This window comes from Lacerta agilis, chromosome 2 (genome assembly GCF_009819535.1).
Source record: "Lacerta agilis isolate rLacAgi1 chromosome 2, rLacAgi1.pri, whole genome shotgun sequence".
NCBI classification, from domain to species: Eukaryota; Metazoa; Chordata; class Lepidosauria; order Squamata; family Lacertidae; genus Lacerta; species Lacerta agilis.
Window position 1 is genome coordinate 63088258 of NC_046313.1, and position 23260 is coordinate 63111517.

The 23260-nt window shown below is 38.7% G+C and overlaps 1 protein-coding gene across 1 annotated transcript in view; it reads right to left on the reverse strand.

Annotated features, from left to right (window-relative positions):
* CLINT1 (clathrin interactor 1) overlaps positions 1–23260 on the reverse strand; it is a 62834-nt gene that overhangs the window by 19045 nt on the left and 20529 nt on the right. The window contains 5 exon segments of the mRNA XM_033140377.1: positions 5301–5478; positions 9157–9321; positions 10201–10309; positions 11838–11934; positions 12491–12595. Of these exon segments, the coding sequence (XP_032996268.1) occupies positions 5301–5478; positions 9157–9321; positions 10201–10309; positions 11838–11934; positions 12491–12595 (654 nt within the window).

Consider the following 23260-nt stretch of genomic DNA (forward strand, 5'->3'; position numbering starts at 1 on the left):
ACTTCACTACACAATATTATGCTATAAAAGCTACTTCTTAACTGAGATGGCGAAGACTTTGTTTGGATCATTGGGCCACACTCCCAATTCCCAACTAGAATGGCTGATCAACTGAGATCAGCTGAAGCATTGCGCAAGAACAGTCTCTACCAATTGTATCTGGTGAGAAGTCTCATTCTCTTTTGGACAATGACACAGTAAATATGTATGTCCTCATAATCATGGGACTCTACAATTACATATCCTTTGTGCAGCAAATCACCTGCTGTGTATACTGCACAAAATTTGCTTGGAAGTTATATCCGGCTTTAGAATTTCCTTTCCACAAAATTTTAAAGCCCAACCTTTTATTTGGAAGCAGCATAAGATCCTAGAATATTGAGGATCAGGAAGGGGTAATTTCAAAAGTCTGTATTATATTAATAATATAGACTAAATCTTGCCCTAAATAGGGTGGACAATAAAGAAGCTTGAGAGACTGTCTTCATCCAGCTCCCACAGTGGCATCTCCCTGCCCACCTCCCAAATCTGTCACCAACAGAAACAGCTTGCCTCATGAGAGTGAAGTAGCAATAACAGGATCTCCCCTCCGCAAACAAACAAGTTGTCTTATCCATTCTGTTGTTACATGCTATTCTTTTTAAAAGCAATGGTGTAGCATTCTTATGTTTGTGAGGTCTGCACAGAATTGATAAACATTGTAAATAAATAAATAAATAAATAAATAAATTTACAATATTCATAAAATCTGTGCAGACCTCGCAAAGTCTGCCTCCATACAGTTGATGCAGATAGCAGCTTCTTGCAAAACCATGGCCTGCAAGCTGAAGAACAGGCTTTATCTTCCACCTTTCAATGCAATTCCTTTTCCTTTCTGTCATCAGCCTTAATCATGATTTAGCAATACATTTACACCAACAGCAACTAATTTTAAGGCTAATGGCAGCTTAAGCAGTGTTTGCAAATGCACTTGAAACCATGCTTAGGATAGGAAGGAACCCAGGCTGGAACAGTGGTACCTCCGGTTACGAACAGTCCTGCTTACAAACGCTTCGGGTTACGAACTCCACAAACTTTGCCCCGGGATACAAACGCAATCCGCTTCCGGGGCCACGGGAGGCCTATGTAGGGAATGCGTGCCTCGGGTTAAGAATGGACTTCCAGAACGAATTCAGTTCATAATCCGAGGTACCACTGTATTGGCACAGATACTATGCTATACTATGGCTGAGGCCAACAAAGAAATGGAATTTGGAAATTCATACTGGAGGCAGATTTCTTATTTGGATATCACAGTTTGCAAGGAACCAGCCTTAAAACTGGATTCGGCCTGCGTATATGCAACTTTATAAATTGTTTTGAAAAGTCATTACTTGATCAGTGTTTTTGGCGAGGGGCAGGTTAAGTCTCCAACAAAATTATGTTACCCATAGCTGTACTTTTATTTGGAAGGTAATCAGTTTTTACATTATATGTTGTTTTCCACTATTAAGGTATGCAATTGGTACAGGGCAAGATGCACTGTTGAATAACACATGTAAATGTAACTTGAAATATAACTCTGAAAGGTTTCTCTGTTTCAATAAGCAATAGAGCACTGAGTCACCTAATTTCAGAAAGGCTGTCTTGTTGTCAGCATGGAGGTAACACAAACTGCAGTATGCTCTGTGGGGTAGCCTTTGTTCTCCACTAACAATGGCTCAGGCTTTGCCCATTATTATTATTACTTAGTTATGCCTCCCACTGCATCTCAGCATATTATCTGCTTGCCAGCAAAGGTCATTTAATTCATTAAGATCAGTGAACATAAATACCCAGCATTTCATTTTCTATTCCAACAGAGATTACAGATGCAAAGTAATAAGGGGGCCTAACAGCCCCAACCAAGTGTAGAGGGAATAAATTCACCAAGCACTGCTGCAGAGCACACTCTTCCTTTCAAGAGGGTTTGCGCAGAAACGCAAGCCCCAATGCAGTGAAGAAATAACGGAGCAAGTGCTTCTGGGTTTGCTGCCCCCTACACAAACTAAGACCCTGCCAGATTCCATGTAATGATTTTACTTATTCATTCCTGTCCCATCTGTAAATTCAGAAATCTTTCCCAAGGCAGAGTATGAAGTCATATGAAAGCAAATTAATGACATAATCAAATCATTACTAAATATTACCAATACAATACTGATACGAAAAGAGTAAGAGAAGAAAATTAAAAGCAGATAGCCCCCAAACCCCTAAAACTGGCATTCATTAAAATATCATGCTAACAAAAGTCTTGACCTGCACCTAGATCAAAAGTGAGCAACTGAGGATATTTCAATGTTAGGATGCCATCACTGAAAAGGCCCTGCCTCTAGTCATCAATACCCCAACTTCCAAAGGCAGAGCTGGGACCACTGAGAGATGGGTACAGTGGGTACCGATGTACCAGTTCCAGAGCCAGCTCTGAGTTGTCATTAAAAAAATAAAATCTCTAGAAAAAAAATTGAAGGAAAATGTACAAGGATACTTCTAAGTTATTTCTGTAAGAAGAGCCAGCCTGGCTGTTCCCACCTTTCAATGTTTTTAGCCAATGAATGAAGTCAGAGCTATGACTGATGAGTTGTTTGAACATCAAGCAGTAATAATCCTTTGAATTTTGAAGAGTTGCTGTTGTTCCCTCCTCTTTAGTACACTTTCCCAGCTTTTGTCTCATTTTCCAGTCCTTTGAATCTCTCTAGTTTGCCTTCTGTTTTTTCCTAGCAAACTGTGTGGTGGGTTGTTAGCCTGAGATTAGGCACTCCCCTGAAATTCTTTACTACAAATACTGCTCAAGAATAAGTTTATACACTCATATTTTTCTTCATTCTTAAATTCTTTAGAAAGACGTATTTTGTGCTTTCTGGATTTTTAAAAAATAATTTCTGTTCTTTTTTTTTTTAAAAAAAGAAGCATAATGCTTACAAAACATAGTTAAAATTTTCTCAGATTATGTTGAATAAATGTTAAACTGAAGTTCAATTTTTCCTGTGGGTGGGTGGGGGGAGTAAAGATTTCCACTCCCACACTTGGTACTATACCCTGCTATAGCAAAAGCTAAAAACATCCATCATGTGAGAGTATATTCCTCAAAGTTCCATGTAAAATGAAAATACACTGTCTCTTATATTTTGTTAGAGAAACAAAAATATAGCCATGCAAACAGGAAAAGGGCCCAAAATAATTGTGTGTTGCCATTTAAAAATCTCCACACATCATATAAAGATTCAGAACGGAGTGGAATATATTGTAGATTTAGTCTGATTTGATACATCTGGTTTAACATTTAATACACTGCTAAATTCCCCTCTCAAGATCAATTCACCTTTCAAAAGAAAAGGGGGAAAAACCACTGGAAAGAAGTACAACTTTAGCACCTTAATGAATTTTTTATTCTTCCAACATGCTGTTGTGAAAAATATTAAATATATGAGAGCTCCTACTGCTTTAATCTCATCCAGATGAGATTTGTATAAAGGCTTCCACAGCAGTATCAGAAACTATTAAGTATCAGTTTGATCTACTGACGATAAAGTTCAATCCACTTGTTGAACAGATCAACCATTGGAGTTTGCACAGCAGGCAAAACCTCCAAAATGTTTTCCTTTTAATATAGAGTGCATTTAATGATCTCATAAACAAGTGTCCACTGTACTTTATGAAAAGGTTAGCTGACAAGTAAGCAGCCATTTCTTTAAGCTAAGAGAAAGTAGCAAAATGTTCTATCTTTCTACTTTTATGACTTTGACACAATCAAAACAAAAAAGGTAACTATTTTCCTCCGTACACTCTTAATAATCTAAAAAACCCAAGATAACCCCTCACTCCATTTTACTGCTAGAGACAAAATTAGGCCCCTACTACAGTTGAGACAAATGAAAGCATTGGCTTTTTCTGGGTTAGAACCATAGCTGTCAACTTTTCCCTTTTTTAAGGGAAATTCCCTTATTCTGAATAGGATTCCTCGCAAGAAAAGGGAAAAGTTGACAGCTATGGTTAGAACATACAGCTTCTCTACGGAAAACTTCACCAGAGTTTTTGCCATTTTTCTTAACGCAACAATCTAAAAAGTGATTTATTTATTTTTTTAATAAATGAAAGCCAAGATGGTTGGAATTTTAACAATACAATAGGGCCCTGATTAGCCTTACAAGTGTAGGCTGGCAAACTCCAGAAGGCAATTAGAATTGTTGTGGGCTACATAGATTTAGGATGTCTCATGTAATGTCTTGTCCACTTCTAAGTTGCTTTGTGTTTAGCTGCCCACCTGCAAGGAATGGTCACACCCCCTATTACTGAAATAATGGTGTAGAGGTATGCACATGTAAAAGAGATAGAAGGACAACAGAAATCAAACTAAAGCATATTTCTTGTGATTTATAGGGTCTCTTGGACATCTTAAAAACTTGGGATTAATTTGGAGGCTGCAGATCTTCTATCTGACTCAGATGAGAGCCAGATTGTCATTGCTTTCAGTGCAATTTCTTCTTGGTACTCTGGCCACAGAAAGACTAGATTTTCCAACAAATTACCTACAAGAAGGAAATCTTAAATTCTGTGCTACAAAATCTACAAGGCTATGACCAGAAAAATTCACAAAAAATTACAACCATGTGCTTAACTATTATTCTCACTGGCTAAAATAAGTGTTCTATCTAGGACACAAAGGTGTGGGATCTAAAAATTCCATATGCAGAATTGTACTCATGGAATGCTCACACTGACGGAAGGAGGGAAGATTATTTTTGATGATTTCCCTCTTACTCCTCCTCATGTATAGCAGATGGTTGGGGGACCCTCTCTAACTACATGGGAGGAGGTGCAGGGACTTGTAGGGGTAAACAGGCAAATCTTGTCTTGCTGCATTCCCTTGTAAGTCTCCACTAGGTCAAAGGCTCTTCCATGGGCAGAAGGAACCCTTTCGTTTAGATAACAGTCTACCAATTTCCAAGCTATGAGTGTGCTTAAATTAAATTTATAGAACAGCATGGGGCCCTGAAGAAGAGATGGCACAATGCTAAGTGAAGAAATCACAGCCTGATTCACGATGGTACCCATTCCTTTCTTAGATGCTTAAACCACATGGGGAAGCCAGCCCATATGTTTTTAGCTTATTCTTCCATAGCTACAAGGACAATAATGCTTAAAAGATGAAAACCAACATTTTCAGGATTTCAAACTTATTCCACAATTACAGGAAAGAAACCGGCAAAAGATAAAAAGATGTTATGAAAAGGACAATCAATGCAGCAACAATGTAAAACAATGTAAAAATAAGTAAGTACCTGCATCTTTCTGGAGAATCCTCTCTGTCTTTCCTCCGGAACTTGCTGATGGTGTCATCAATTGTGCTCCCAATTTTATCACTTAGCTCACCTAACTTATCACTGAATGGAAATCCGCCTTTGTTTTTATCCCATTCTTCATCCCACTTGGACTTCGGCTCAGTATCGTATCTTTCATCTAAATAATATAGGTAGATAGTAAATTTTTTTAAAGTGTGTGGGGGGCGAAGAGGGAGATTTAACCAAAAATGCCACTAATTCTTGTCAACAGACCTTTAACAGTTTTCAAAGCAAACAGCAACTTTCATGATGCTGCAGCAATATTATTACCAAGAGAAAGCGTGTTATGCCAACAGTTAATTGGCCGAAAATGTATTCAAAAGATGTTGTCGAATTGTAAGGCAAGCCATCGAACTTCAGAATAAGACCAGACATTGTAAAAGCAGGCTAAAAGGCTTCCCTCACCTAAAGAAATGAACCCTGGCTTTATGAGCAACTTGTGAGAAATGAACCTGGTTTGTTTTCTAGCCAGGCTGCCATAGAAAACTGGAAACCTTTCAGAGACTGTATATGTTTCAAAACCTCATGAATACAGAAGGTTCAAGACAAGTGTGAAAACAGCTGGCAATATGTCTAGCCTCAATTACCAATTTTAAAGGCTCTTTAAATCTATTAAGGAAAATGCAGCATCTTATCCCCTTATATGTTACCAGGGACTCTTTTAATTTCTCCATTGTATTGCCACAAAAAAATTGCCACCTAAACAAAATTTGCTTCACAGTGCCGAGAACAAAGTATTCCCAACTAGCTGCTAACTAAGAGTATGAGATGGCAGCATTGCTCAATTGTCTTTAAATAGTGTCTCAATTGGTGCAGCAGTAAAACTGCTAGCACATTTGCAAAGCTTAGCAGGATTCTTGCACCACAGAGAGCTGGACTAGATGACCCTCAGGATCCCTTCCAACTGTAAAATTCTATGATTCAATGAATTCCATAAGGAATTTTAATCTTCAATTTATCTTCTGTGTACACTTTTTATTACAAAGTACCATAAGAGCTAATATATTGAAGCTTTAAAACTATCTCATTACAAAGCCTCCAGCATTAATCGAATTCCTAAATAAAACTGAGGCTTGGCTTACCAAATATTCTAAAGGAGTATTACAGACATGTAAATACAGATGGGGCATCTTGGTGAGAAAGCTCATTTGGTAGAGCAGGAGACTCTTAACCTTAGGGCTGTGTGTCTGAACACCACGCTGAACAAAAAGATTCCTGAATTGCAGGGGTTGGCTCTTGCAGTCCTTTCCAACTCTATGATTCTATGTTTCACCTTCTGTATTAATGCTCCCATTATCTGAACTATGGTGATTCATGACACCCACCTACCTAACTTCTCAGGGGGACTATCCTGCACACAATGACCCGCCCACATCAGGAGTATCGTACTCCTAACCATGATGGTGCATATAGTGAGTTCACCCTGATAACACATATGCAAACCCCACTCTGGTTTATATACATAAGCAAGTCACAACCCAGCTGCTTCAAAGCACATTAGGAATCCCAGGTGCAAGGCTACGCCATTCACATAAGTGGGAAACCTCTTTATGCATGGTAGAATATAAGAAGTTCCTGGAGCAGGCCGGTGGCCCATCTAGTCTGTCATCCTCTTCTCACAGTGGCCAACAAGATGCCCAAGGAAAGCCCAACAGCAGGACATCCCCAAGCTATGTTCCCCTTATGGAAGAAAGATATTATGAAGGATGCTTCTGGGGTGGCACATCAAGTCTCAATTCCCCTCTGAGGAAGGTACGCCCGACATTGTATTCTTTATAGTTCCAGTTAAAGATGTTTTATTTGCTCAGCTATTTGAAATTATTGTATTTTCAACTAGCTGGACAGCCTTACTCCACTCCAATTTTATTGTTTTGGGTTTCCTGTTTTTAAAACATTCCGTTATAGATTTTAAATTTCTATGCATTTTTAAAATTTCTATGCATTTTCTATTAATAACACCCCCACTGCACCATGGCATCAGAGTCCTATAGAGAAATGGATTGCAGTGAGAGTCATAGCTGTCAACTTTTCCCTTTTTTGTGGGAAATTCCCTTATTATAGCATTGGGAAACAGCAGGGAGGGTTGACAGCTATGTATATAGCAGTGGGGAACAGCAGGGAGGGTTCACAACTATGGTGAGGGTTGTATAACCCAAAATATGCATAAGCAAGCTTCTATGGTTCAGCTACCTTGAAAGGACCGAGTTGTTCTGTAAGAGATGGAGTTCACTGCAGGGAGCAGATCCCCACAACTTCTGGCTAGCAGACAGACAGCTGTAACTCAAATACTCTACAACACACTGGACAACCCACCCACCCCCCACTTGCTGGCCTCCTATTCAAATATCCTATATTCGGTTTTTACAAGATAAGGAAGGATTCCAATGGGTTCTTCTTCCCACAGCCAAAGGCCAAAGACTTTCAACATAATCTGTCACTCTTGTTCATTGTGGTTGGAGCATGAGCTTTTTGGGGATGGGACTGGCCCACACAGAAGCAGCTCCCACGCTTCAATGGTAAATGTAAGAATCAGGCCTCAGGGGAAACCAGTTCAAAAGTGTTGCCTTATAATGTTAGACAAACATTATCTGCAGTTTCGAGATCAATATTGTTCCACACACAACGCTGAATAATTCTAGACCTTTTTACACACACACCCAACACTTTGCCCTGAAAAAAGTATTCCCCCTGGTGCAACCCCATGTGCTACAAAGTATGTGTATGTGCATATGTGTCACAACAACAAATAGGAAAGATCCACATGGCCAGCTTGCCTACGTAATTGTCTTATTCACAGAGACATCTGAGCCACATAGGAGAGCATAATGGAGAAGTGGTCCCTTGAGTAGAGTGGGGTGGGAGAAGACAGCTTTGTTTGCAGTCCAAAGCACTTGACAGCAGTAGCAACTGTTAGGAGAGTCTGAAGCTAATCACTGTTTGGATACAAACAATCTGCGTTGCCAGAGAATCCAATAAACTTATCCTTATCTAGCCAACTATAGGGATTTTGAAAGGAATCTGAATGCAAATATCTTCCACTATATAGTGTATTTTTCTGCGTAGAAGACCACTTTTTTCCTAAAAAATGGGGGGCGGGTTGTCTCATACACGCTTTTTGGCAGGGCGATCAACAAATTTGAGTGCTATTGCCCCCCAAAAGCTGAACAACTTTGGCAACCCAAAAAGATAGATTTCATTTTGGGTTCAAAAAAATTGGGGTTGCCTTATACATAGGGGCGTCTTATACATGTAAAAATAGGTACTTACTGTCTCCTCTATGCTATGAACTAAGGTTACTTCTCTCTGTGTGTAACTTTTTTACTTCCCTCCTCAATGAGAAAGCTTTCAGATCAATAAAAGCAAAACAGCCCCTGCCCTTGGGCTTATAATCCAGAAAGACACAACACAAAAAGAATCAGATTGGGAGAGAGAAGGAAAAACATAAACTCAGGCACTGCTTCTTAACATTACAAAGTTCCAATAAGGACCCGTTTTGGTGGAAACAGTTCATAGAGAGGAGCCGAAAGGAGCTAGTCTCTCAGCAAAGCTGATAGGGCAGTCCTGCTTCCCCTTTTCTCCATCTTCTGCAATCTGAAGGAAAGGCTGTTAATTTATTTTGCTAATCTCCCCTCAATGTTCAGTCATATGAAGGTCTACTTCCTTCAGATAATGGCACCTATGTAGATTGGTGGTGGCACTCATATATTTTTTAAAGAACGTGTATTTATTATAGCATATCCACAAAACCAAGATAACATTGCAATATGCCAACTACTGACTACAGTGCTGTACTCACTGTATCTGAATCCTCCAACACTGTCTGAAGAAACCCCAATGTATTTATCTTTGTTTTTCTTTGCCTTTTTCCTCTCTTCACGAAGTCTATCATCGTCCTGGGCAAATTCTACCATTTCTTTCACCTTCTGACGTATATTTATACCTTGGTCTTTGCCATTCTCATCTGTGTGAGCGTATATAAAAAAGAAGCAATTTAGTAGAAGCAGTTAACCTCAAGCATTAAGTACCCTGGAAAAAATTAGATATAAAAAGAACACAAAATATTTTAAGGTTATGATATTCCAAAGCAATTCCCTGTAATGAGTGAACAGCACAATTTTTTAGTAACCAAAATTTCATCTTAATCTAAGGGGTAGCATTTGAAAACAATGTCAACTGAGAAAGCTTCTTAAATGCCGCTGATCCTACTAAAATATTAGTTAAAAAAGATTCAAAAACAGAAACACGTTTTCTGCCAATTTTAACCCATTTAAAGCAACCTCCTCTCTCAATCTTTTTGGGAAGACAGTTTTTCTTCAAAATACTAATTGCTATATTTCTGTCTTGCTTCAAAACTGTATTTTAAAAATGCTGTCAGCCCGAGTGCACTACAAACTAAAATTTGCTTCACTTCTCTAAGCCTCTTTCTTATTCAGAACACACACTGGCCTTGCTGCCTTTCCACTGTAAATATTATTTGGTGGGAGGGGAAAAAACCCCAGCTTCAAACAGATGTGTATGTTTTGGAGCTCTAACCTTTTCTTCCCATATGATTAAAGCTATTCCTTTACACACACCACAGGGGACCAGTCTCTAGTGCATATTTTAATATAAACCCGAACACTCATGTTGTGTTGGTTCTGTTGTTATTAGCCAGTCTTTTCTGCAAGTTCTTGTCTTCACTAATTAATACTCTAGGGTCCCACGTCTTGAATTCTGCACTCTTCACACAACCGGCAACAGTCACATTCTAATTAGAGCGGGGAAGCTTCTAAGCTGGTTCAGGTGACTGACAACTCCAACTACTGTTTTAATTTGCTTATAAGATTTTTCTATCGCTCACCTACAAAGTGGTAATTTTCCAGGGATCGCAAATCATAAATGTGTTCTCTGGCACTTGTAACAACACGCTCTGATCCATTCCTTATGAGGTAAGATAGGAGCAGCAGAGACTATAAAAATACAAAGCACCTTATTATTGCATGAACAAAAGCCATCAGTATTTTTAACTGCAATAAAAAGAAACGCCTAAATGCACAAAAATTAGTAAACAAAAGCAGGATTTGTTCCCATTTAAATAAGCCACCTTGAAGATGGTTGCTCCTTAAAGCAAGAACCACTCATAATACAGTGTACAAATTTAAAACTGCATTTACTCACTAAGACAAAAAATGTAGAACATTAAATCATAAGTTATTTGCCTGAAGAATGTTCTCCAGGAGGGGGAAATTATGGTTAAGGCAATTTAAGACGAAGAAGGAGGAAAGAAAAAAAACACCCTGAACTCTACAGAATGAAACAATTTTCTTTTGTGTCTCTCTTTTTTTGCAATTGCCTTATTCCCAAGTGTTTTTCCATTTAAAAGCATTTTTATGGCAATTTATCTATGTAGCTTTCTGCAGGAAATGTGTTGATGTATGAAACTCACTATTTTCAGGTAAATTTAAACAAACTTCAAAACAAAAATAAAGTTGAAAAGTATTTTAATTTTGTGAACTTCCTGCAATTTCCAGGCTTTCCCTTGATTTTGAAATCATACATAAATAAGTCATTTGGATGCCAATAGATGCATGTTTATAAATGGCAATGATCTGAAACTAGTAGATAAATTTCAAGTGTCCTTAAGAATGTTAAATCCTATGTATGATAGCATTAAAAATTAATTTACAGTATATTATGCTGCAGGGAAAACAATTACTATAAGGTAAAACCTACCGGGGGGGGGGGGGGTAACCTTGCCTGAGAATTAAATATGTTCAGTGTACAAAAAGTCAATAAGGCCCTTTTCAATGCTATAGGAAACAGAAAAAAATGTATTGTGATGCATATGCTGAATTTAATTGCAAATGCAGCTGAAAGAACACAAGGGAACAAATACTTTATGGTGAACAAGTAACTGGCTTTCTCTTCAGTTAGTTACAAGATAAAATGTAATTAGCAAAGTTGTGCATTGGGGGGGAGTCCAGTACAATGTGTGAAATGTATTGGTGGTAAGTGTATGTGTTCACTTCCAGATTGCTTCAAATGTAAATTGAGTCGCAAAAGAGACATTCAGAACAAATATCAAAATGAGGGTCTCACAAGTAGGCCAGCAAAAGGGTTATTTCCCAGTTTTAAAAGATCAAATTACAGACAATGCTCTATTTGGTATTTAAAACAGTAATAAAAATAAAAATTGCTACAAGAAATTGCTAGTCTTTGTAGAGAAAAACCAAGAAAATCCTTGTTTTTCAACAGATACTTCTTCTCTAAAAACATACACAGGAAAAATCAACTTGATTAAAATCAAGCTTGTACTAACTACACACAAAGGATCCGGAAACCTGTGAAATTGAGCGTGGATATTATGTTAATGATAGCACAAAACTGAATTTAATTACAATAGGGCACTGTTGTAAAATTAAAACATTCAGTAAGTGCCATATTTAGAACAAAATTAAACCTTGAAGAAGCTCATAAAAAGTAATTTTATTTACATACTTTATAAACTCTCCGCCAGTTCTTTTTGTTGTCTTTCAGCATTCGTGTCCAAAGCATGTTCATAAGTTCTGGAAACTGTTCATACATAAAGGTAGCCCTAAAAACAAAAGTAAGGCAAAAGGAGGAATTAGCTGTTTTCAGGAAAGGTCTGCTAGGACCTGCATTTGACAGCAGGTGGCAGACTTGCTCTAAATTAGAGCTTCATTCCTAAATACAGAGCTACTGACATTTGTACAGAAGTATTTCATATATAGAATTACTCACTAGATTAGCAATGCTGATAAGTTCTCCTCCCCCGCCCCCCACCAACGGAAATAATGAAATAACTACAAGCTCCTTGTTATCTTAGCCCATCATGCCATTCATTTGCCCTTCTAGAGAAAACATTTATGAAGGAGCACCAACTTCCTAATTTTGTATTTCTGAAAAACACTTTGCTAGACCCCTACCTGAAGGAAATCTTATCTCCTACAAGTTGCTTCGTGAAAATAGGTATTAATAAACAGTTGCTTGTGGCCATCATTCCAAGTACCATTAATACTGATCTCTCCATCTCATTTACTCTTCAGAAGTGGTGAAGCAGGAACAATTTTTACATGTATTTCTGCATAAAGATGTACCTTCCTTCACTGCTGAGTCAAATTATCACTTACTTGGCAATCTCTCCCATGAGTTGCCCTGAAGGTCCCCACGGATCATCGTTGGTTGCTTCTCGAACCTTAGACTCGATTTCTGAATAATTCATGACCACATTGGTGCTGCAAAAACAGAATTAAACACATGCATAAAGATTAGCATCAAAACTGAGAAACACATGAAAACTTAATAATGACACTAGTGGGTACCTTAATGAGATACCTCTACAGGGTGGGAAAGAAAACATCTTTAGTGGAGAAGCTACCCCCAGGACACCGCAACACATTTAACTATCTTTAAGAAGGTTTTACTATTCCATTAGCCTTCCAGAATATAGCTTAGAGACTAAGGACTGCATTAGACTTGGAACCATTCCAATAAAAATGGCTTATGGACAAATTAAAAGTAAAACTGAACCACTGAAGACTGGCCATTGTTACTTTGCTTGTATACATAAACACATACAGCTACAGAGATTTGCCACACATCTAGAACTGAATCATATGAAACAACCCTATGTTGAAAACTAAACAATAGGTCTTATTGTAGCAGCTGCCAACAAAATTAAAAGAACTGAAGTAGAGGCACCAAGTATCACAACCTGAAAAAGGTGGGACAACATGGGCAAAATCCATACAAACTCTTGTCTTCACCTAAAGACGGTTTTAAATACCAGCTACAAGGATTAATGAATGCAGGAACCAAAAATGAAAGGTTTAGTATCAACTACATTTAGTACCTTATGGCCAAGACTAAGCCTTTTATTTTTCTTGTATTTCCACATAAATCCTTTTTTTAAAAAAGACTTGGCTAATTAATATGCCTTTAAAATTTGCAAACACACATGTGAAGGCAGATTCGTCCCCACAGAATATTATGCTGCACAGAGTAGGCAACTAGGAGAATGAAAGGGAGAGAATTGCCACATGAGGATTTCAAAATGAGGGTCACTTTGGAGCCGCTGAGTCTGAAATAAGACATATCACCCAACTTGGGAAGGAAGAAAATGAGCACATTTATTCCTCTTCACTAAAAACTGCCAAACTGGCAAGAAACTGAGATGTACTTTCAGATAGCCTTGCTACTAGGAAAGTGGCAATATTTTTTTCCATTTACATTGCACACAGGAATGCATGTACTGTTGTATATAATACACTTTCCCTAGTCCTCTTTAAGCTTCTTCATATATAATGTGCCCTTTATAGACATGTGTGATGGACAAGGGGAAAGAGACTCTGCAGAGTATACAGCTATTTATACTATGATATGAAAAAATATGCTGAAGAGAGCTCTCATGGATTCTCCTACCCAGAGGCAGAGGCTTCAATGAAGCTTCCACCAGTGTCCAAAGAAATTGCTAAGCTATATTTAAGAACCTTTTGCTACTGATCTTGAAATTTTAGTTGATGCAGAGTATATCTAGAAGACCTTAGCAATTACTGGCCAGTCTCCAAGTTTTCAATCCTGCCAAGTTTTCCATTCTTCAACTTATGATATAGCAGGAAGTTGCGGCTCACACCTCCAGACCCTCCTCCATCTATTTTAATAAAGCTTCAGGCTAGTTTTGGGCCTGATATTGGGATTTCTGGATTTTTCAGCAACTTTTGATACTAACGCTCCATTTTTATTTTGGGATCTGGTAGGCAAGCACCTCGTTGTGGTTTTAAGTGAAGTCTTAAATCTATTTTCAGTGGACAAAATTTAAAATGAAATCCAAAATAGGAAAAGAATGCAGTGTGTGCATTAGAAGTGGTTTGGGCCGGTTTGTATCAAGGAGTCCTTACGGAACTATCGCTGCTCCTGGATGCCTGGCATTATGGGGATGATATCAATTGCAATTGACACACCAGATGCCAACATGGAGAGTGAATCCAAACAGGATGGCAGGACAACTCCAGTGGCTCTGGGAAGAGATTATGAATATTTTAACGTTAGCTACGTTTGCTGGAAGAAAATGCTCCTAAGTTCACTTTTATGATCCTCATGAACCACTTGATGCTGGCTGTGGGCCAGTAATAAGTTTTATTCAGGAACATCCAGTATCTAGTCAAGTCCCTTTCAGAAGAACAAGGTACCTTTTACAGATATCCATGTCTTTATAGCTGGGGGTCAACTATTGCACTGTACTTTACACGGGATTGCCCTTGATTTTTTTTGTCTTCAAATTATACCAAATGCTGCCCAATTCCTGCCAGTTGCAGGAAAATGCAATCATTAAACTGCAGCAACTGCAGCAGCAGCAGCAGCAGCAGCAGCAAACAGCCATCTATTAAGTTTCTATTCCTGCATCAAAGTACTTTTTTTTTTTTTACCTAGGAAGGGCTTCACAGCTTCTCAGCCCTGCACTGATTAGTGAATGTATGTTGCTCTGCCAGTACTTCCCATACCCCATGTTAAAATAAGCTAGGATTGTAATGGATAGTGTCGCTCCTGTGAGAGATTAAAATAGTTGCAGGACAGTGAAGACAATTCACTTTGGTGATGGCGTCAAGTTTACAGAAAACATTCCAAAGTGAAATCTGCCAACAGCCCCCCCCCCCGAAACACACAGACACTAGGAAGAAATATGAGATATTTTTTACTGCAGTGGTCTCTGTTGTTATTATTCTAGGGCTGTTTTATTAGGATTGGTCTACTGGTGTTGGAGACTTAATTTCCTGACACTATCATTTGGTTTAATTTTACTGATATTTTAATATGCTTTGTAAGACTGGATTGTAATGACAAGCAGCAAAAGAACTTGATTTTTTTTAGAGAACTTAATAATTTTAACAGCCAGAAATCCTTGAAGCCAAAAGCTAAAATTCAATTTTATCTATTCCATGCCTGAAGAACAGGTAACCTGCATGTATGAATTAAGTCAGTCAACAAATGAAAACCATTATTTGCACCAGAATGTATGTCAAAACAGATCTGTGTGGCTGCAATTAGAACTATTTATTCACTTTACTATCATCCCACCAAAGCACACAGTTCAAGGCTATGGTTCTGCATTCCCCTTTTAATAGAGACACATATTAACCTAATGCTATTTTAAATTCCCATTCATATGGAACTGGTTTTCAAGACAGGCACCTGAGGTTTTATAGTTTTCAGCGCACTAGTTTCTTTGTCTAATGTAAGGAATACCTGTGGATCAAATGGGAAAGGTTCTGTTTTTACAACCTTCCCCAAGCTCTTGTTTGAAGGGCTGGAGGAAAAGACTAAGATGAAGTGTTTCCTACATTTTTCTAGGTTAAATGCTCAAGATTGCAAGTCATGCAGGAAACAAAAGCCACAAACATCCATTAACATGCACCCATATCAGTTCAGTTAGGAGTGATTAAAAAGTTCAGGAGTAAAAGCAATCTGTGGGGAAGTTAAAAGAGCAGATTGGGGAAAGTTAGAACAACACACAACCTAAAACTACTAGTTATAAACAGCACTAAGTAAGGCAGCACACTCTATCTCTGAATCCATCCTGCTATAAAAATATTATTCCCAGCAAAACAGGGAAAAGTACTAATAACCCCTCAAAAGAGATGTAGCATTCCAGAACAAAATCTTCAGCCGCATTTCATTCAGCACCAAATGTAAACCGAGGGGCGGGGGAAGTTTGTGTAGTTTGGCTATGTTCCAGGTCATTTAAAAATAACTATTTCAAAAAAGGTGGAAATCTAGTTTTATTCTTCCTTTCCCATGTTTTCTATGGCCCTCAATCCATGCCCTACCCATGATGCCTGTGACCTTTAGAGCAGCTTTTTTTTTTTTACTTCCAGATGTGAGGGGGAAAAGTGACTGGTTTGATTGCCAAGACTTCCTGTGATTGATATAAATTTGATATCTGAGGACACTTTCAGACACCAGGGGGGAGGGCCTCTCTGGTTAGTTTATCCTGGGCCTCTTCCAAGGAATCTTGCTGGACTTCATAGACAGAATTCTTTACAACGGGCTACACAATAGCTGGATTGACAAATGGACTGAACACGTTATGCTTAAAGCCTGCTATAATCCAAGACACTGTCTGGCAGGGTCCAGCCTGTTATTTTAAAACCTGAGCAATTAGAATATTTGTCACGAACCAAAAAGTCCACATGAATAAAACTAGATGAAACTCATTTCTAACCCCATTACTGTTTCGGCAAAATCAATGTGGTACGTAGCTATAAAAGAAAGCAGAAGTTTAAGGTAGTTTTAATCCTTATTTTCAGCTTCTTCTTTTGTGAAACCTACATGAAATGGGTTCTGTAAAACCAGGAGCAGCTGGCGAATTAGTTACCCAGAATTTGTATGCTACTCTTGAATCTCCTTTGCCTGCTTCTGTTGAAGCTGACAAGAAGACCACAAAGATAATTTGTGCCAAGTTTATGAATAGAACTCTGGTAACAAGAGTGCCCTTCTGTTTAGTTGAAAACTTGTGAAGTAGAGTAGCTAATCTGGAGTAACCAACCTAATTCAAACATCACTATTTAAAGTAAGAGTCGAAACAAAATAGGAAACAAAATAGGAAATTCTTTCCAGTAGCACCTTAGAGACCAACTGAGTTTGTTCTTGGTATGAGCTTTCGTGTGCATGCACACTTCTTCAGTGTGCATTATATGGGGGATACCTGAAGAAGTGTGCATGCACACGAAAGCTCATACCAAGAACAAACTCAGTTGGGGTATCTGAAGAAGTGTGCATGCACACGAAGCTCATACCAAGAACAAACTCAGTTGGGGTATCTGAAGAAGTGTGCATGCACACGAAGCTCATACCAAGAACAAACTCAGTTGGGGTATCTGAAGAAGTGTGCATGCACACGAAGCTCATACCAAGAACAAACTCAGTTGGTCTCTAAGGTGCTACTGGAAAGAATTTCCTATTTTGTTTCCTATTTTGTTTCGACTATGGCAGACCAACACGGCTACCCACCTGTAACTAAAGTAAGAGTGTTTTATTTATTTATTTGTTTGATTTATATCCCAGTCTTCCCCTCGAAGACGCCCCAGGCAGCCCAGTATCCCAGAGTCACATATAAATTTTCCATCAAAGCCCCTTGATTCATGTGCTATGAATGTCTAGTTCTTGCCAGCTTGGATGGTTATCTAATATTTCATAGAATCAGAGTTAGAAGGGACCCCGAGGGTCATCTCTTCCAACTCCCTGCAATGCAGCAATCTCAACTAGATCATACATGACAGGTGGCCATCCAATGTATGCATATAAGCCTCCAAAGGAGGAGAATCCACCACCTCTCATGGTAGTCGGTTCCACTGTGGAACAGCTCATACGGTCAAAGTTCTTTCTGATGTTTAATCAGAATCTCCTTCCTTGTAACCAGAATCCACTGGTTCAGTGTCCTACTCTCCGAAGCAAGAGAAAACAGCCTTGCTCCATCCTCCATGCAACAGCTCTTTAGATATGTGAAGATGGCTATCATATCCCCTCTCAAGTCTCCTCTTCACCAGGGTAAAACATACCCAGCTGCCTCAACCATTCCTCATGAGGCTTGTTTTCCAGACCCTGGATCTTCTTGGTCACCCTCCCCTGCATACATTCCAGCTTGTCAATTTCCTTCTTAATTTGTAGCGCCCAGAACACAGTATTCAAGGTTTCTCTATTAAAGAAAGAAAAAAGACTATTTCCCCCATATAATTCTTTGATTGTCTAGTTAAGTCTGAAGATCATTTATATCATGTAAACGTCTTCCCATTAAAGGTGTTCTCTTCTTTCCAGAAAAATTGGATTATATTCAACATGACTAAGGTAGGTTGGTTAATTTCAATGGGTCCATTCTGAGTAAAAGTTGATTACTACTTATAGTTTTAAGAGTTGCCATACGTGTGTGTGTGTGTGTGTGTGTGTTGGGAAGTATCTCAAAATTCACTTTGTAGCAACTATGTTGAACTGTCTTCAACTATGTTGAAGTGTCTAGGGATTGGCAGGTCTCCCCACTCCAAGAGTTCTGGGTGTGGGGGGGGGGGACGACGACGACGACGACACTTCCAGAATCAGGATATCTTCCTAATCTTCATGATTTCTGACCTGATCATAGCTGTCTCATGACTTGAGGGACATGTATTATTATAAACACAAAATATGCACAGTCCTCAAAGCTCCCAGAGTGGGTCATTTGTGTGGTTTGCTAAAGGTACCTCTAGGCTTCTCTGAGGCAGCTTGACAGAACTTCTACAACACTCTCAAAACAAACACCAAAGTGGAAACAATTACATTAATGCAAGGAAATATATCTATCTATATCTATATCTATATCTATCTATCATCTATCTATCTATCTATATATAAATATATCTATATCTATATATATCTATCTATATATCTATATATAGTTTTGGTTTCCAGCAAAAACAACAACTCTGGGCAGAAAGTTTCAAACACCGTGAGGTGGAAGTTTGACAATGAAGCCTGAGAGCATACACTGTTCTGGGTAACAGGGCTTCCCCTGAAGACTCATGCATGGAGTTTCTCTTCAAGTGTGTGCATAGCCTACTCCACATTTAGGATTTGGATAGGGAAGGCTCTTTCAAAGAATGATTTCAGCTGCCTAAGTGCACTTGAGGCAAGCCTCTCTCAACACGCATGTGAATACAAATACTGTACAATCCAATCACTTTAAAGGACAATGTCCTTAAGGCGGTTTAAAAAAAATATTCCATATAAACAAACAAACAAAGCTCACTTATCCAGAGTTGCCCTCCTATTAATGGAAGGGCTCCCTTTATTTGTGCTAGGACTCTGCTCCAGCAGAGGTCAAAACCAACCTACTGTTCCAGAGAATCCCCATTCTCCCTGGGGAAGCTTTTGAGAGCACACAGATTGTGTTGGGTGAAAATCCTTTCCCTCCAGCAGAGTATCGTGTGAGTTTGTCTGAATCCAATCCACTGACTCTTTAAAAATAACCTCTGAAGCAGTCAGGGAAACAAGCAGTGGAAGTGGGAAGCGTGGTTACAGTTAAGCTTTTTATTGTCCCATGTATACAAAAAAGCAATTATGGTATTGTGCATGCTTAGAAAATATGGCCAACAAGTATATGAAATCAGCAATGAAATATTATTGCTTCTGAAGTTTCTCAGATTTGCTCAAAGCTTATTCATCCATGTGCAAAATAAATACACAGTCAACCCTCACTGCATCCAAGCAATATCCAAACCTGTACAATGTTCCCCAAATCTTGTTCTGTTAGCTCAGGATGACTGTCAGAAATCTAGTGGAAATCTTGAAACTGAGGCTGTAATCCTAAACATGTGTCTCTAGTCTAGAAGCAAGTCTCACTGAACACAGTGACTATAGAGTCATTTTTTGTTAGTCTTCATTCTTTTTATTAAAAGGCTGCATGAAGAATTAACAGCTTCTGGAATATATTTTGCATATCTTTTGCTACCTTGGATTGTAGGCAACATTTATAGTTGAAGTGTGTGCTTATATTTCAGTATTTTCGGGTTTGTTGTACTATGAGTTGCAAATGCTGAACACTATAAAGAGAAAATAGTAATTGCTATTTCACTCAACTATTGTATGAATTAGTACATGAGTCAACCAAAATAGCAGGGAGGAGAAAACATGCATGTTTTGCAATATTAAGATAACATTTGCAACGAAAGGCTGAGAGTCTCATGATTCCCCAAGAACCACTTTCCATCCTTTAATACTTTGGTTATTAAAACTCTTCAAACACAGAAATTGCATTTTTAACAGGTAGAGTACACAAAACATGTTACAGAAATTTTTGTTTTAAATCAAAATCAGCTGTGGGTGTTTTTGTTTTGTTTTTTGTACTTGGTTAGTTTCCATCCATTCAGTTTGATACTGTAACATAGTAGAAGGTTGATGTTATACACAGAGATGATAATATCATGACAACTATATTCAAAGCACATCAGACTCTATCACAAAGGCAATTTCTGTGGCAATGTTATTTTAAAAATGCACTCTATGCAGAGGTGGGCAAAAGGCAGATCAGAGTCTAGGATCTCCTAACAAACCTCAGGGTGATTAGAAGCAGACCAAGGATTTCCATTTCCCAAATATTTTAACAAGGGAAACAAAATGACTCTCAGTGCCACCATTATACTTCTAACAGGGAGGGAGGGAGGGAGGGAGGGAGGGAGAGAGAGAGAGAGATTGTGTTTGAAAAAGAGATTTTGTGTGGAAGACTGAGCTCAGTTCAATTTTGGTACTCAAAATAAAAATTCATAGACGCAGAATTATTTAATTCTAAGTAATGTTGTCTACCTGGCCCAGTTGGTGGATCTCTCTATTCTATTAAAAAACAAAGTGGATGCAGCAAGCCTGAAATCTACCCTCCCTTGCTATATGTATACACATACATTTTTATTTTTGGTTGTGTAATGTATAGCTGCATGGGGTGAAAAAGGGTATATTTCTACAGTCTTTTAAAAACATTTAATGGCTTAAAGTTTATCCTTCTTACAGGGATAAGAAAACCTGATTTTAGATGGTCTATCCTAGCCATAGACTGGTTTATATGCATGGATGGTGTTGCTATCCTCCCACCCAAGTTCTTCTGAATTAGCTGTGTCTGTCAATAAGAGTCTTATTATAAGCAGTTTTCCAGAAATATTTTTTCATTTGCTATAAAAATAACTTATGTAATGCTTCTCCAGCTGAGCCTGAAATGTCTTCAACAGAGCATTTAATCAGTAACACGAGAAACTTGGGCTCAAGAACCCCAGCACTGTTCATAAGCCACTAGAGGCCAGCAAACCATGTGAGAAACATTAACATTGACAAAGAAGGAAAGTTGTGTTGTTTAGCTGTATTCCATCTCCTATGAACTGATTGCCATGGCACCACTTCTGCCAGAGAGTAAGAACAAATTGACCAGTCACTCAAAACTTTAAGATGTTCACATTGAACTTTCCAGGGAAGCTCACACCCAAAAGATTACACACACAAGTTAAGGCTGCAAACCAACAAATAAGAACATTAAAGGGAGTCAGGAACCATTTCTAACAAATAGACCAACAAAACAGCAGATACACAAACATGTACAGATACATTTCTGCTTCATTTCTTTTAAAATAATGTTAATGAAGGAGAATGTGTGCATGCATGTCAAGACTAACAAAACCGGGGGGGGGGAGATAGCCCGGAAGCATTTTCACTGGATGGTAACATCTATGTCTTCCATCTGCATTCAGATTTTTAATTTAACTTTGAGACACAATGACATCATGGGGGCATCATCAATGTGTCTGCTGCATTCATGTATAAAGCATGCACCTGTTTAATCAGAGAGAGGCATAAGCCCTCTCATATCTTATCTTCCTGCACCTGGTTGCTCCAGGAACTTCTCTCTCCTTCTGGCATCGCTAGAGAGGTGAGCTGATCTGATCTGGGTACTGTGACAAGCAGCTAGAGCAGCGGTCTTCAATGCCATATGTATGATGACTGTTCAAATTGCACTTTGGAAAGGAAACCCAGCACTACTGCAAGGAAGACCATCACCCTTCTTCTTCAGGTTCAAGCTGCTGTTTCTAAGGGACTTAGTAGTCCAGCTGCAACAAGAAATCCTTACTACCATCCTGGCTCTAAGTATGGAACTGGTCAGCAGGGAAAGGGTTTATCCTTACACACGTAGTGGGGCTGCCAATGTCCTCCAAATAACTCTGAAGCAAAACACAACCACAGGAAAGATCCACAGGCCTCTCGCCTATTCCAAATTTGATGTCTCATGAGGAGGAACATGATTAGAAAAAAGATAAAGGGCAGAGCCTGGCCAAAAAAGGGAGGCAGAGAATGATCTGGTATGCACTTAACACTTAGCCATGATTTGTTTAGCTTAACTATGGTTTATGGAACCATGGAATGTGCAAAACCAGTCCAGCAAAGCCATGTTTTGCTGTTAGCTTACAAATCATGGTTTGTTATTGCTGTGGTTTGGTGTTATGTCTAAAACCAGCAGTCTTGGTTAACTATTGTTCGTTTGGCTACTGCATCCCAGATACTTGTCGAGCTACAAAGACATGAGGCAGGAGCAGCTGGAAAACCACCCAAACTCTGGAAAAACAAGACACAGTGTGTTTGCATGGTTAAAACAAAGCATGGCTTACTTTTATGTTTACACTGCAACCACTGAGTTTCTCCTTGTGTTTCTGCTGTGTAGGATTTGTATAGAGGAATAAAAACCCAATAAGTGCATATGTGTGAACTCATCCTTCAGCAACACCGAGAAGCCTGCAACTTGGATTTTTAATGTTATTACTAAATCTCCATAAATGCTTCCTAGTAAGCATGCTGTGAAACATTTCTCCATCTGCTTGCTACCAAGCCAAGAAATACCAGACCATTCTACAAGTACCAAAACACCAACAATTATCTCTTCTGGCCAACAATGCCAATTTCAGCCCAGCACTGTAAGAATCAGGTTTTTTTATTTCCATCTTTGGAAGTAAAGGTTCAATAATTTATGTGGCAGATGTGCAAGACAAACTGAAATGAAAGAGATAAGCCAAGAAAAACATCCTGATGTCTACAACTGAGTTATGGCTTGGGGGAGGAAGGAACTATAAAAGCTATTTCCTGCTCCTCACAACTTTTTGTGATTTAAAAAAAGTACCAAGAAAACAAGATAGCCCATTATTCAGAACCCCTCTTTCTAAGCTTTCAGAACAGCTGAAAACTGAGATCATAGGTTTCATTCTGGTCTCAGCCCACAGCGCTAGAAACTCTTCTTTGTTAATGAAGAGCTTCCCTTTCAAGCTGAGTGTTCAGGTTATGAAACCAGTCTCTAAGAGCTTCCACATTTATCAGAATGGTTTAGAGAAGTTTGAAAGATTAAATAT